Raw genomic sequence first — 16,004 nt, 5'->3', positions numbered from 1 at the left:
GACAAAAATCATTGCAGGGATAGCCATACAGACTTGTATAGCCATATTAAAGTTGCCTTAATGATTCAACTACTGACAAATAGGAGTTTTATACAACTGGTTCAGAACATAGTCCATATGCAAGGGTGCATGGGCAGCATGGCCTTATTGAACTTAGGCAATTACGCTGTAATCACTGCTCTCCGTGCACTTGGAATTTGGAACTATAGCCTAATGCGGGAACGAGCTTCACTATAGTGAAAGCAAAATTTTTCATTTCCTGCCACATTATATAAAAAAGAAAGGACTAACATATGCACACCTATTCACAATTATATCAGAATTTCAACGCATATCGCTGTAGGCCTACATTGGATGGTCTGGTTAATTGTACAAAAAATGAAAACCTGTTTAATTACACCGAGATCAAATAACAGTACAGTATGAAATTAGGTACAAGGCGGAAGTGTTTCTGCAACTTGAAAACATTTAGACTCAAAATTTATAGTTTTAGAATTAATTTGGCGTTCGTGATCAAAGAACCAGAGTGTATAAGGTATTGACGATGCTTTGAAATAAGGGATTGTTTATATTCTCAAATTATTCAACCCATTACTTGCCTCGTCACGACTTGCGACTTAACCTCACCGGAATTTCGTATTAAAATTCAATCATAATGATCGAAATGTGATGTAAACAAAAAACATGGCTGTCTGAAATATAATTATCCTCTGTGTAACTCATCGCCTTATGTCACTCTTTATTGCCAGAGAAAAACGCACTGAAACAACAAGGCTAAATGTTGTCTCTTTTATTCGTTCATACCTGATCTGACATCAGTTATAGCTATAGCCAACAATACACCGATAAGCCATGCCGTATATAGCCGTGACAGGCTTCTTTCCTTCATCGCCTTTATTATCAGCTGATTACTAATACACTTGTCTTAGATTGCCTTTAAAATTCCCAAAACTTTCACGAGTTTTTCGAAAGCTTTCGCCTCGTTAAAAATCGCCACAGTATTTTGTGAGGCGTAGGCGAAGTATACCTCTCTTGAATACAGAGTAATAATATAGACGTTCCTTTTTCCCCGGTAGGCGGTATGAAACAGGAATGCTGAATTTATAAGTCGCTTGAATACACAAAGAATACACAACGTGCAAATATATTGACGCGTTAAAGACAAACTACTTCCGCAATGAGCTCCTTAATTTATATTCAGCACGCATTTTAATATACACGCCCGAATTTTATATGAACTAACATCAATTGCGTGTAAATCTTTCCGATTTCACGCATATTGAAATTTAGTTTTTAAAATGGGGTCGTTCACAATTTTCCGGTCAATAAAGGCTTATATAAGAAGAAAACAGAAAAACCTATAAGTAACAAATAGACCGCGCCATGAGTCCAAACAAATGATCTGTGAATATCTGTACTCGACGTTGATCTTCCTTTGTACGCAAAGCATAATCTAGTTAGCAAGAAATTCGTTTGTCGTTTCTAAATTCATAGAAATTCGTAGCTGACCTGTGACACAATACTTTTTTTAACACTACTTTTTTCTTACTGACCTGGGAGGTGATAATAAAATTCTGATCGTTTTTCTGCTATAACATAATTGTTCTTTTTTAGGCAGTTAATATAGATGTTATACGAATATTTATCATCAATGAAAATATACTATACCTTCCTACAGGCTACAGTATGAATTTTATACAACCAGCTTCATAGGTACAATGCAGAAATTAGTGAATTCCCCCCGCTACGATTGCGCATATTGCCACTATATTAGCCCAGGACAGTAACGTCTTAAAAAATTACATCATGCTTATATAAAGATGACGGAAGTTAAATGCCACAAGAATTTATGCGGGCAGAGACGCAAAAATACAAGACGAAACAAATCCGAGTTCCGAGTCGGTGACATATCGTTTAGTTCCAACAACGATCAATGATTTCACATTTTCACCGCCTCGATGTTTCAGAGAAATGGACACAACGAGTAAAGACCCTGGGTACGAGGTTGAAATTGACATTTGACAATGAGATTAGCCGGCCGAATAAACAATACGAGTTGGTCTGTGATTTTTGACATCAAACTTTCTTTATCTGGTCAAAATGACGCCAATCACGCCATACTCTTGGGCATCGAATGGGAAACAAACAATAGGACCATGCACTCTGCAGCCAAAAAATCTATTGTATCTTCGTAATTAGTCGACTTGTTAGAAGGGCCCAATTCAGCGTGTTTACGCTGGCTGGAAACCGTCTTGATGGCCTAAAAAATGGCGGGCTAGTGGGAGGACAATAATGCGGTGTGCGCAGGATATGCGTTATGTCGAAACATCGAATGTCTGCAACTTTTGCGCGTGATGATGAATTGTTGACATGTCTGAATGGCCAGGGTGTGACGAGAAGCAGAAGGAGGGACTCTTGAAAGTAAGATAAGCTGCTTCTCATTTATGGGCGATGCGGCAACGCGACGCGAATGGCAGAAGCATATAGCTAAATTTTCTGGAAGCAAGAATTGGTATCTATGGACGCCAGAGCGGTCAAAATGTGTTATCGTTAAATAACAAGAATATAGTGAGAGCCTAAAAGTTAAACTTTCTTTGCTATTGGAAAATTAAAAACTTTGAAAAATACCCTGAGGTCCTTAATTAAGGCTGCTTTCCACTTATGCGTTGTTTATACGCGCGTTCACGTACGGAAAATTTTAAATTTTTATTATTTAAAATCTAGGTCGACTAATGCATACTAAAATATGCAGAAAACTAAGTTCCTTCGATTTATTCACTTAGTTTTTTCAAAGGTAGCATGTATAAGGATTTACACTTTAACGTGCATGTACGTTCGTATGAAAAACGTGTAAGTGGAAATCCACCCTAAGGAACCCACCAGTGATTTTTTGTTCGAGTTTTTTGTTTTTTAATTTTTCCGAATCGTTGCGGGTCAAAGATAAATATTGCTTTTTAGCAAAATAATAGCTACCGAAAACTGTCTTGAAACAGTCAGTAGCGTACAGCGTACTGTAGCTGATTTGATGACATGATTAACGGGGGCTAGTATAGTTATGTGCTCGTTTGGTTTTATATTGAGACTTTTTTATATTTTACCGAAATCGCCCATGTCTGGTTACTCGTATATATACAGTACATGCCGGGTTTAACTCAGTAACTCAAGACGCAATCCCACACATACTCCTTGTCTGCGGGGACGAAACTATAGAATATTCTGTCATTCATACTGTGAATATAAGGACAAATAATAATAGCGTATGCACGAAGGCGGACGTGACCCTGGACGTGACTTTCTCCGCACTGGCATATATTAAGGAATTTTATCCCTGACATTTTTATCAGGCTGTCATCAGTGCTAAATAGCACAAATATCATTCTCCAGCCCGCCATAAATGTAGTGTAAGTGAAAAGTGATATGAGGACAGCATTATACATAATCCGTCTGTTATAGGAGCGATATTGCTCTTAAAGACCCTCGGAAATGACTATTTCAGAAATCAGGGTATTATATACATGTCGTAATACAATCTGTATACAATTTTATATAAATACTCGATTTTTAGTAGATTTTCTTTCAAAGTATATTGTATCATCGCATTGGTGGGGGCGAAAATATCCTGGTCATTTTCGTATTTTATCAGGGCAATTAAGGGACACGCCCTAATGCATGAATATCAAACGACGGGAGGAAACTAAACAAACGTTTGTCAAAACACATGCAATTGAATATTCCAACATTAGCCCAGGACAATAACGTCTTTAAAATTACATCATTCTTCGATTAAGATTACGGGAGTTATATGCCACAAGAATTTATGCGGGCAGAGACGCAAAAATACAAGACGAAAGAAATCCTGATAAGAGTCGGTGACATATCGTTTAGTTTATACCAGCTTCCAACAACGGTCAATAACTTCACCGACTCGATGTTTAGAGAAATGGACACAACGAATAAAGACCCTGGGTACGAGGTTGAAATGGACAATGAGATAAGCCGGCCGAATAAACAAAACGAGTTGGTCTATGATTTTTTACATCAAACTTTCTTTATCTGGTCAAGATGACACCAATCACGCCATGCTCTTGGGCATGGTATGGGAAACAAACAATAGGACCATGCAGTCTGCAGCCAAAAAATGTATTGTATCTTCGTAACTAGTCGACTTGTTAGAAGGTGTCCGATTCAGCGTGTTTACACTGGCTGGAAACCTAATTAACACGTCTTGCGGGCAACAGAACAATAATGCGGTGTGTGCAGGATATGCGTTATGTCGAAACATCGAATGTTTGCAACTATTGTTTGTAGTGATGAATTGTTGACATGTTTGAATGGCCAGGACGTGACGAGAAGCAGAAGTAGGAGGGATCTCGAAATAAACATAAGCTGCTTCTCATTTATGACGCGATGCGGCAACGCGACGCGAATTTTCAGTTTTCAAAAGCATATATAGCTAAGTATTCTGGAAGCAAAATTTGGAGTCTATGGACGCCAGAGCAGTCAAAATGTGTTATCGTTAAATAACAAGAATATAATGAAAGCCTAAAAGATTAAACTTTCTTTGCTATTGGAAAATTAAGAACTTTGAAAAATCGCGCCGCGTTGCCACATCGTATGCTTTCTATGTGGGTCCCTGCGACGCGATTTTTTGTTTGGCTTTTTTTGTTTGTTAATTTCTTCCGAATCGTTACGGGTCAAAGCTAAATATTGCTTTTTAGAAAAATTATTGCTACTGAAAACTCTCTTGAAAGTCAGTCAGTAGCGTACAGCGTACTTTGGCTACTTTGATAACATGATTAACGGGGGCTAGTAGTTATATATGTGCTCGTTTGGTTTTAGGAACTTTTTTTCACATCTTACCGAAATCGCGCATGTCTGGTTACTCGTATATATATACTTGCCAGGTCTATCTCAGTAACTCAAGACACAATCCCACATGTCCTCCTTGTCTGCGGGGACGAAACTAGAATATTCTGTCATTCATACTGTGAATATGATCTTATAAGGACAAATAATAATACCGTATGCACGAAGGCGGACGTGACCCTGGACGTGACTTTCTCCGCACTGCCACTGGCATATTATTATATTAAGGAATTATATCCCTGACATTTTTATCATCACATCTCCGGCCCGCCATAAATGTAGTGACTAGTGTAAGTGAAACATGATATGAGGACAGCATACATAATCCATCTGTTATAGGAGCGATATTGCTCTTAAAAGATTCTCGGAAATGGCTATTTAGAACTCAGAGTATTATATACGTGTCGCAATACAATCTGTATACATTTTGCATGACTATCTAATAACGGGAGGAAACTAATGCATGACTATCTAACAATGGGAGGAAACTAAACAAACGTTTGTCAAATTAAATATTCCAACTTTTACGCCACTAATTTTTTAAGAGATATAACTGAAGAGCGCTTGCACGATAAATTTTGAATTTGTAAACTTGCCACTTCAATTCAGCTAGGGGACTGGAGTTGCATCTCCGCACGTAATACATGTGATTTTGGCACTTCACTCGTTGCACGTAAATTCTAGAGTTTTTAAGGGTCTTAAAGTGGCAAGAGCATTGCACCGGCATCGCAAAAGCGTAGATTCGATTCCTGCCGGAGGATCTATAGTTTACTCATTTTTTCTTCAACTGTTCCTGCCTTGAATTTGAAGTGTGTGTAATTCCACTCGATTTTAAGACCCTTTAAAACTCTAGAATATACACATTAGTTACACATTTCCGCACGTAATACAAAAGTATACAAAATTTGCGAACTTCGCATGGCTATATTTTCCGTATTTTATAAATTTTCGCAGCCAAATTTTGTTTTTACACGAATTTAAGTAAGATCTTTCTAGCTGTAATGATTTATTTTCTTTTAGTTACTTTGATCAAAAATTAGTCTAATGATCGGAGTTTTCGATTGGAGTTGTTTGTCCGCAAAATAAACGAGACACAAAAATTATACAAAGCAGATAAAATCATTAACCATGGCAGTTTAATTCTATGTCTATGATGAAAAAAATTCACGCTTTCTAAAACTTTGTGTTTAAATATTAAATTAGAACACACTTTTAAAGTGTCCTAATTATTATATTTAACCGGCAAACTGTTACTTTAAACAGTAAATTTATACTGAAATAATTAGTCGCCTTAACGCACGATGCACAGGCAAATATTCACTCCGCCTTTGCATGGCCCAGCGAGGATAGGCTGGTATTTATCGCGCCTTTAGTGACTACTTGTCGAACGGGATCAAACCAGCTTATGGAATTTATCTCTATAGGGGATCATTATAAAGTTGTAATTGATTTATTTTGTATCTTACCTTTGGTAGATGTAGAGCTAGGCGTTGGTGCTAAAAGTAAAAAAATAATCATAAATTTTGCGATTTATATCTCCTACATTCATATCTCCAATAAACATGCATGCAATAACACCTTGTATTATTACCTAATTACTCAACGTAGTTACCTTTGGTAGTTGAAGCGTTGGTAATTGATGCTAAAAAGTTTAATTCATAATGATTAATGTTGTTAATTTTCTTATCAAATATCTACAGTTTATAATATCTACATTATTCTTAATGATTAATTTCTTTGTAGCCCCGTTTACACTACACTCAATTTATTGGCACCGCACGGCTAAAATTGGTACCCGTGCCCAATTTTATTAGTGTTCATGCAGGCTAAGTTTATTAGTGTGAGTATCGTGTAAACGGGGCTTGTATTACCGTTTGCTTTGAAAGTTGGAACGTCAGGTATTGATGCTATAAAAGTAAAAAATATATAAAGACAAACTGTATGATTACTAGCTATCTGGTGATCTTTTTATTGGGTATCAACTTTTTATTAATTTCTTTGTATTACCGTTGACTTTGGAAGTTGAAACGTTAAGTATTGATGCTATAAAAGTAAAAAAGGGTTATAAAAGCAAATTGTATGAATACTATAGCTGGTGATCTCTTTAGCGAGTATCTACAGCAAATTAGCCTTTCTCACGATGACGTTTTGGGGTACTTTCAATTTTCTGAAATGGGTTTAAAAATTATGTTTAAACATCAAAAGCAATATTTTTAGAATAAACAGACCATTTGAAGAACAAATTCAGCCTAAAATTAAAGACAGTCGCCGTTACCAAGTCTTACGCTCACCCGGTTTTTGAAAAAAGTACCCCAAAAATGGTGGCATATTCGTCATCGTGAGAAAGGCTAATTTAATTATTCATGATAAACATGCTATATAGCTAAAAGTCGAAGACGACTACAAAAGTGAAGTATAAGAAATAATCTCAACAATATAATTATTAAATATGCGCGTGTATTAAATTTTCTGGATATTTTTGTATTTGCCGTGAAAGTGGTAAAACATAAAACCGTTGCATTTTATTTAGCGTATAGAAGAAATAAAGTAACTGATGTGTGCTGATATCGATTATCATTTGCACTCTGCCTTTGGCCAAGTGAAAAAAGACTTGTAAATATCTCGCCTTTTTTCGTTGAATAGGACCAACAGCTTATTCTTAGAATCTATGTATATATATGGGGAATTCACAGTAATAATTTTTTTTGTAACCTTACTTTTGGTAGCTGTGAAGCTAGGCAGTGGTCCTGGAAGTAAAAAAGGTAAATATGTTAATAAAGTGACCTTTATAGATTCCCGCTTTCTAGAAATTCGTGCTTGAATAATAAAATAGAAGACACTTATGTGTGCTAAGTATAAATTTACATGTTAAAAATAATAATCGGAAATAATTAGTCGCCTCACACCCATAAAATATTCACTACGCCTTTACATGATATAGGATATAGGCTTGTGATTATCTCGCCTTTAGCGACGATATATACTTGTCGAATAGGATCAAAATAACTTATGGAATTTATCTCTATATAAAAGTCCTAATTCATCTATTTTGTATCTTACCTTTGGTAGATGTAAAGCTTGGCATTGGTGCTAAAAGTAAAAAAATAATCATAAATAGGATTTTTACGGTTATTTTAAATCTCCTATCAACATGCATGTAATAACACCTTGTATTACCTAATTACTCGTCGTATATTACCTTTTGTAGTTGAATTTGCGGTGGTAATTGAAGCTAAAAAGTTTAATTCATAATCATTAATATTATTAATTTTCTTATCAAATGACTGCATGCAGTTTACAGTATTACAGTTTTCTTAATTTTATAATTTCTTTTGTATTACCGTTGACCTTAGGAGTTGAATTGTTAGGTATTGATGCTATAAAGGTAGAAAATATATAAAAGCAAATTGTTTGAATACTATCTGCATTATGAACTCTTTATCGAATTACCTTTGACGTTGGAAGTTGAAACGTTAGAGCAGCTTTAATTATACAGCCTACTCATGGTAAATATGCTATAATATATATAAAAGTCGAAGACCATGCAATTATAAGAAATCAACTCAACAATATGTATTAAATTCTTTGGATGTTTTTCATGTATTTGCCGTGAAAGTGATAAAACACAAAACCGTGGGATTTTATTTGGCGTAATAGAAATGAAGTGACTGATGTGGGCTGATTATTATTTGAACTTTGCCTTAAGCCATGCAAGTGAAAAAAGACTTGTAACTATCGATATCTCGCCTTTAAGACTATTTTGTTGAATAGGATTAAACAGCTTATTCTCGGAATCGATGTATATATGGAGATTTCACATTAATCAATTTTTTGTAACCTTACTTTCGGTAGCAGTGAAACTAGGCAGTGGTCCTAGAAGTAAAAAAAAAATGGTAAATATGTTTATAAAGTGACTTTCTGTATTCACGCTTTCTAGAAATTTGTGTTTGAGTATAAAAATAGAAGACACTTGTGATGTGTGCTGATAATTATTTTTAATCTGTAAATTTATACTCGAAAATAATTAGTCGCCTCACGCCTGATGATCACAGGCAAATATTCACTCCGCCTTTTGCCTAGTGAGCTAGGATAGGCTTGTAATTGTCTGTCTTTTAGCGACTATACTTGTCGAGTAGGATCAAACCATATTATGGAATTTATCTCTTATAGGGAAATCTATAAAGTTTTAATTAATCTATTTTGTATCTTACCTTTTGTAGATGTAAAGCCAGGCGTTGGTGCTAAAAGAAAAAAAAATCATAAGGATTTTTATACGGTTACTTTAAGACTATCAGTTTAGACGGTAACGTTTTCGAGAGTTTTCAAAACCGTAAACGATTTAAATATGGGGCAATTTTCATCTATTTTTGTCAAGAAATTTTTCAGGGCATTTAAAAATTCAAATTTTTTCCCATCTTCTGTAATTTGATTGGATGGTTAGATACTAAATCTAGGGCCGGTTGTATCAAGCCCGTTTAGCTTAAACGGTGGATAAGTTCAAAATAGAAAGCGAGTCCATCGTTTTATTCAACAAGCGAACTAAATGTTTTTAACCTTAATACAAATATACTGCTTACAACTACAACTACACATTCAGTGTATAATATTCAAGTTGACTCATTCAAGAGGGATGTAAGAGTGTTATTTAATTTTGACTTATCCACCGTTTAAGCTAAACGGGCTTGATATATACAACCAGCCCCTGATTGGTTATTGTGGTGATGAGCTTCAATCTTATTGGCTTATAAATGATGTGATTAATGCTCCAAAATAGTGCGATTTAAGAATTAATCACACTATTTTTAACGAAATATCATTGATTTCAAAATGAATATAATAAAAAGTTGAATTCATATAATGAATAATGTTTTTAATTATCTTATCAAATGTCTGCATACTGTTTACAGTACTACAGTTTCCTTAATATTAATTTCTTGGTATTACCGTTGACTTTGGAAGTTGGAACGTTAGGTTTTGATGCTATAAAAGTAAAAAAATATATAAAAGCAAATTGTATGAATACTATCTGGTAACTCTTTATCGATTACTATTTGCACTCTGCCTTTGGCCAAGTGAAAAAAAGACTTGTAAATATCTTGCTTTTAAGACTATTTTGTTGAATAGGAGCAAACAGCTTATATTCTCAGAAAGTATGTATAATAATTATGGTAATATGGGGAATATTCACAACAAATCAATTTTTTGTAACCTTACTTTTGGTACCGGTAGCTGTGAAGCTAGACAGTGGTCCTGGAAGCAGAGAGAAGATACATATATGTTTATAAGGTGACCGTAATACTACGTATTAACAGAAAAACCTGGTAGTCATTACCTTATATTACCTTTGGTAGTTGGAGCGGTGTTAATTGATGCTATGCGTTTATTTATAACGATTGATATTATTAATTTCCTTGTAAAATATCTACAGTACTACAGTTTTCTTTAAATTAAACTGTTTATATTACTGTTTATTTATTTTCTTTAAATTAAACTGTTTATATTATGTACAGGGACGCCCATTTCCCCTAATAGCCAAGGACGAATAATAACAAGCAAAACAAAATAGAAAGCGGGTCAGTTAGCAAATCGGCGAACTATAGAGAATCTACATTTCAACTTCTTATTCAGTCTGATGTGTACATACTACCTTTAATGGCTGTGGAGCTTGACGTTAGTGCTGAAAGGTAAAAAGAAATAATGATGAATATTAGTTTTTCATACGCGGTGGCCTTTATATAACGTATGAATAGGAAAATCTAGTAATTATTCTTCGTAGATATTCGTATATATATTCAAATAAATAAATATATACATTTCCTTTGGTTGTTGGAATGTTACTCCAAACAAAGTTTTATTCTTAATTATTAATATTAACAATCTCCTTAGCACATAGGACAATTTTGTTAATATTCATTTTAATTTTTGTGTAACTTTCACCTTTGAATTTTGAACTTGAAATGCTAGGTACTAATGCTAAAAGTCAAGCAAGACTTATAATAAGCAAAACAAAATAAAAAGCTGGTCAGTCATGCTAGGTACTAATGCTAAAAGTCAAGGAAGAATTATAATAGTAAATTTTATCATACAGTTGAATGAATTTCTTTAATCAGTTGAATGAGTATCTTTATTTAAAGACTTTCTAAATTAAAAACGTCGAAATAGTGACGAAATTATCAGAAGATGTAACCTTTTTTAATCTATTGTCAATTGATTGACTTTAATTTAGGTCAGTAAAATATCATTGCTGCTATCTGGTGATGTCCGCGAGCGTTTACGTAACCATGATTATTTGTGACTTGTTACCTGTGGTGGTCATAGGCGTACGGGCGCAACTTCGTTTGGGGGGGCAAAAAAAAATCGCCCGAATTTTTGAATTACACAATGTGCCCGAATTATAACTTTTACCAGATTTGTAACAATAGATTTGGCAAAGCGGCGGATGGACTTTTAAGAAAGTATAACAAAAATAGCGAAATAGAATACAAATATGTTATATATATTACAAAATTTGGTTTTAAAAATTTTAGCTATGTAATTTAGCTTTCAGTTTGCCCGAAGTTTCGGCTGAACTTTGCCCGAATTTCTTGATTCTCGAAATTTTTGGGGGGGCAACTGCCCCCCCTGCCCCCCTGTCTCGTACGCCTATGGTGGTGGTTATCGTGCCAGCCATTGGTGCTTAAAAAAAAAGTGTAGTGATCACTCCACCAAGTACCCTTTCGGTAGCTTTAGTGAAATTCATTGTAGTTAAAAGTAAAATGGGCTCAACTTTCGTCAGAGTTTTTTTGTTACCTGTGGTTGATGTCATGATAGTCATTATTGGTGCTAAAATAAAAAAGTGTAGTGATCACTCCACCAAGTATCCTTTCGGTAGCTTTAGTGTAATTCGTTGTTGCTAAGAGTAAAAAGGGTTCAACTGTCGTCGGGGATTTTTTGTTACCTGTGGTTGATGTCATGACAGTTATCATTGGTTCTAAAATAAAAACAAGCATGGTAACGCTTTCATCAGGAATATCAGGACTAAAGCGTTTTATAATAATAGTAATAATATATTATTACCTTCAATAATTTTAGTGCTATTCGTTGTTGCTAAAAGTAAAAAAAATCACAATGATGCATGAATCGTCATTAATTGGTAGGCAAGAATGACATCACATAGTCATGCACACCATCTAGACCGGGCCAGACCTGTATACTACCAGAAGACTGTCGACAAGTACGACGGTTTATAGATCGTCACAAGGAGTAAGTAGCAGATTTAGGAATAGCCGAAACAGTCTATTATCTCAGCGCATTGAGGTTTATTAACATTTTAGAGAGCCTATTAATAGCTTTACGTTCCAATCTTCTTTATTCCTATAATTTTGCATGCATGTTGACATCAAATTTAAAGTAAATTAGCTCTTAAAGTATATTTAACAATTAAACAACGAGTCCAAGTTGTCTAATTGTTTTAGTATACACCCTGTAGTGGGCAATCGGGCCAAATTTTAATCTTTTTATTGTTACCTGTGCTAGTTGTCATGACATTCATTGGCGCTAAAATAGAAAATGAACACAGGAATCTATTTATAAAACATATAAAGAGTGAAATTTTTAATTTTTATTACCTTCGGCAGTTTTAGTGCCATTTGTTGTTGATAAAAGGCAAACAAAAATCATAATGTTGAATTGTGTTACTGTTTTGCAATATCGTATTTGCGTTTTGGAAGGCAAGAATGGCATCACATCGTCATGTAAATCATTTTTGATTATCATCACCTTTTATTATCTATAGGTTAGTAAATCACTGCATGGTGTCGTAGCCGAACCAGACCTTAACTAGGGCACTCTTCACTAAATCTCAGGTCCGTAATAACCTATATAATTATCAACCATTCTCTTTTCATTGTCGAAGAAGTGCAACTTGATGCACATAGTGATTTGCCCCTTATAGCTCGTCAACGATAGCTGTCGAAGTGGCGATGTTTTGTAAACATGCCAAAACGGATACTGACCATCGGATGGTGGAGTTTCAACAGGTAATAGAAATTACTCAAGTGTGTTGTGGACTAAGTGTGCATATTCTCCATAGTTTGAAACAGACACTCTTTATTGCTTCAATCTCAAACAGGCAAACTTTCGAATTCGTGGTTTCAAATCTTAAGGTCCCCTATATTGTAAATCATATATAGCGGCCTCGCCATTGTAATGAGTATAAGTTTGTATTGTGAAATGACTCAAATTGGCAGATCGATACGAAATACTGATAATATTTGTAGAAATAACTTTTGATTTCCACTTTCAAGGTACAAAACAGGTATGTTGTGGAGTCTCTTAAATAATTGTTAAATTCAACACTCGGAAAATTTCTTTTTATCTGAATCAATTACATGATGCAGCCTCGTACCCAGGCGCTTCAAACTATATATTAAAATGTAATTAGTAATCATATTATAGTAGCCCAATATCCCTTTCGCGCCCAGTTTGTATCTCCTCTCCCTGTTATTCGCATTTTCAACTGAACTCTATATGATACTGTAATATGATCACTTATTACATTTTAATATATAGTTTGAAGAGCCTGGGTACGAGGCTGCACATGATGTATCTTTCATTTGAATAAGACTGTCTAAGAACTATATCTTCATATGAACATTGTTAAATACTGGTTGAAATATTTCATAATATTTGAATGAGAACGTTTTCAACAAGACATAAGGATGTCTATATAGGGGGCAATGGCAAATTATGTTAGTTTAAACAGGCTAAAGTAACCTAAACGCATATTTCTGTCCAATTTCATATTGCTGTTTGTGAGGTACGCTCGACTGATTGCGGCAGTGAAATTAAAAAAGACTGGAACGATACTTTGACCGCTATCTGAATTGAAGCCAAATGAAGGCTGCCATTCACGGTTAGGTTCATATAAAATACTAAAGTCTTTACAGTAAGACGGAAAACCGGTCAAAGAATTATACTACTTTATTTTTCTGCAACAAGTACCATGCATATATCGCGATTGGTGAATGCAATAGAAATCCACAAGGTTTGAAGTCTATATTTAGAACTACAGTAAAAAACAAGCATATATAGTGTGAGGAATATAAAAAAATTAATCGAAAATGAATTGAATGTTAGAGTCTGGCTGTAATTAAAATTATCTTTGTTATCGGAATTTCACAAGTCAAAGCTAAAATGATTTTACCAGTGACAGATGTCGGGTATATTAATGGGTTTCAAGCACTGATTATCACCAGAGAAATTATACTATTACATAACAGTATATATAAGTCAGAGCCTGTGGAGTCGAGACATAGTGCGGAGATACTACAGTAAAATAAAGATGAATAAACCTGTTGCATAATTATAAAATTATCCAAGCCTACAACGCGGAAGTGCATGCAAGTTTCAGCAACTTAAAGACAAACGGACTCGCACAGCATGTTGGCGTAGAGTTTAGACATATTTCGCGATCTATACTGCATGGCCATGCTGTTAGAATATATAGGTATTATAATCTTCGTTATATGCACTGCACGCTGTTTATACAGGAGTCATCGGCCTTCCTCGTTTGTTTGTATTTCGAAATCAATCTTCCCGTCACGAGTCAATCCAAACAGGAAAAGTTACGTTACATAGCTAGATATATGCAGTGAAACTAAAGTGTATACCATGGCAGAGTTATGCCATCTCATCACGTTAACCTAAAATTCTGTAAAGCATGCTTCATACAGCTTCCCTCACGATAGGCTCAGTTAGTTGCAAAGGTATTCCTGAAAATATACCTGTCATTATGGTATTACTCGTCTGCGATCTGACCTCGTGAAGGGCCAAAATTACGAGAGTCCACCCAGCGAATTGCCATAACAGGCTTCCTTTCCGCATCACGGACGCGAAGATGGATCAAAATTCCCAGTATCTCAACGAAAACTTTCGCTATGATTTTAAACGACTAAGCGTATTCTAGTCACGCACAGACGACTGTTGGTTTTAATGATGTCATGATAGCGTTCCTTTAGCACCTCACGGTGGGGGGTATGTTAAAATTCAATTTACAAGTCCATAAATTGTTGAGAAGAAAAAGTTCTCGACTATAAAGTTATCCAACTGGCACGTTAAACTTTAAAAGCAGGCTCGTTTCGAGTTTCCTTCCTGTTGTCTAGGTCTTTGATAAGCCGACTTCTAACAGCGATACTTTTCCAATTATATTTTTTGTCTTGGAGCAATTTGTTCCAGGTGGCTGAGATTGACAGCTTTGAAACGAAAGTAAAATGTCGCTTTGCGCCAAAAATATATCTGCAAACCGGCTTTAGACAAGTGTAAAATGACTTAATACGGCTATATTCTTTTATTAAAAGTGTTTGCGTAACAGTAATGCGACACGCTTGAGAACACGATAAAAGAGCCACTTTGTTCAGCCGATCTGAGTTGTATTTGCATAAAAAATTGCTGAGGCAATTTTGCATTCTTAAGACTGGTTTTCACATAATTCGCTATATTTCTTTCCTTGTAATTCCTTATTATGCGAAATCCCACGTATCAAAATTAGCCCATTTTAGACCAAAATTAGCCCAATCCAATTTATTTAGTCGTAACTTAGTCGATATTTTAGCGGGGGAATGAATAGTCTCGCCCTGACACATTAAGTCGCCCATGAAAGCCATTTTGTTTTTCGAATTAGCAATCGGACAGACGACTAGAATACTGTCAGATTCCGTCGTAATTGTCGTTATTCCGGTTTTGATAAAAATATGACCATGATATGATACATTACGATATGCGAATTATCACGAATTATCACAAATGAAAACCAGCCTTTAATCAATTTAACGCGGTGAGGAAAATTGTCTTTTTCGGATAAATAACATGTAGCAAAACGATATAACCAATTACAACTTGTTATATTTCAAAATAAACCATCATACTGTTCATTTCATATATCCGAGAAAGAATCTGAAATAATTTGGCAGACGTCAGTTTTACTTTGTCCAACGGCTGATGCAACTTGACGCTCTACGATTTTGGCCATTCAAAGGTATGTTAAACTGTGCAATTTATGGCCCAATCTCTCTCGCCATAGTTATGGTAGCGTAGTAGCGTCGCTTGCATGCCCGACGAAAACAATCAATTACTAATGAAATGAATACCGATAGTGACTT

The 16,004-nt window shown here is 35.1% G+C and overlaps 1 protein-coding gene across 9 annotated transcripts in view; it reads right to left on the bottom strand.

Moving 5' to 3' along the window:
* Positions 1-14,919, bottom strand: part of LOC114524147 (receptor-type tyrosine-protein phosphatase F-like) — a 42,683-nt gene extending 27,764 nt beyond the window's left edge. For 2 of the 9 annotated variants that reach the window (XM_028545269.1, XM_028545270.1), the window contains exons 1-19: positions 14,631-14,919; positions 12,373-12,402; positions 11,923-11,952; positions 11,804-11,836; positions 11,656-11,688; positions 11,515-11,541; positions 10,514-10,546; positions 10,081-10,116; positions 9,811-9,846; positions 9,078-9,107; positions 8,710-8,739; positions 8,208-8,243; positions 8,066-8,098; positions 7,927-7,956; positions 7,584-7,613; positions 6,874-6,909; positions 6,738-6,773; positions 6,479-6,508; positions 6,333-6,362 (exon numbers count right to left, since the gene is read on the bottom strand). In XM_028545269.1, the coding sequence (XP_028401070.1) occupies positions 6,333-6,362; positions 6,479-6,508; positions 6,738-6,773; positions 6,874-6,909; positions 7,584-7,613; positions 7,927-7,956; positions 8,066-8,098; positions 8,208-8,243; positions 8,710-8,739; positions 9,078-9,107; positions 9,811-9,846; positions 10,081-10,116; positions 10,514-10,546; positions 11,515-11,541; positions 11,656-11,688; positions 11,804-11,836; positions 11,923-11,952; positions 12,373-12,402; positions 14,631-14,730 (679 nt within the window). In that variant the 5' untranslated portion in view covers positions 14,731-14,919. Of the gene's footprint in view, positions 1-804; positions 1,113-6,332; positions 6,363-6,478; positions 6,509-6,737; positions 6,774-6,873; positions 6,910-7,583; positions 7,614-7,926; positions 7,957-8,065; positions 8,099-8,207; positions 8,244-8,709; positions 8,740-9,077; positions 9,108-9,810; positions 9,847-10,080; positions 10,117-10,513; positions 10,547-11,514; positions 11,542-11,655; positions 11,689-11,803; positions 11,837-11,922; positions 11,953-12,372; positions 12,403-14,630 lie in introns of those variants that run through there. The other 7 variants (XM_028545274.1, XM_028545275.1, XM_028545276.1 and 4 more) reach the window with 6 other exon arrangements.
* Positions 14,920-16,004: the final 1,085 nt, after the last annotated feature.

The sequence above is a fragment of the Dendronephthya gigantea genome, unplaced genomic scaffold (genome assembly GCF_004324835.1).
Source record: "Dendronephthya gigantea isolate DGI-Jeju-01 unplaced genomic scaffold, DenGig_1.0 000030F, whole genome shotgun sequence".
NCBI lineage: Eukaryota > Metazoa > Cnidaria > Anthozoa > Malacalcyonacea > Nephtheidae > Dendronephthya > Dendronephthya gigantea.
This window is presented reverse-complemented; position numbering and strand designations above follow the sequence as displayed.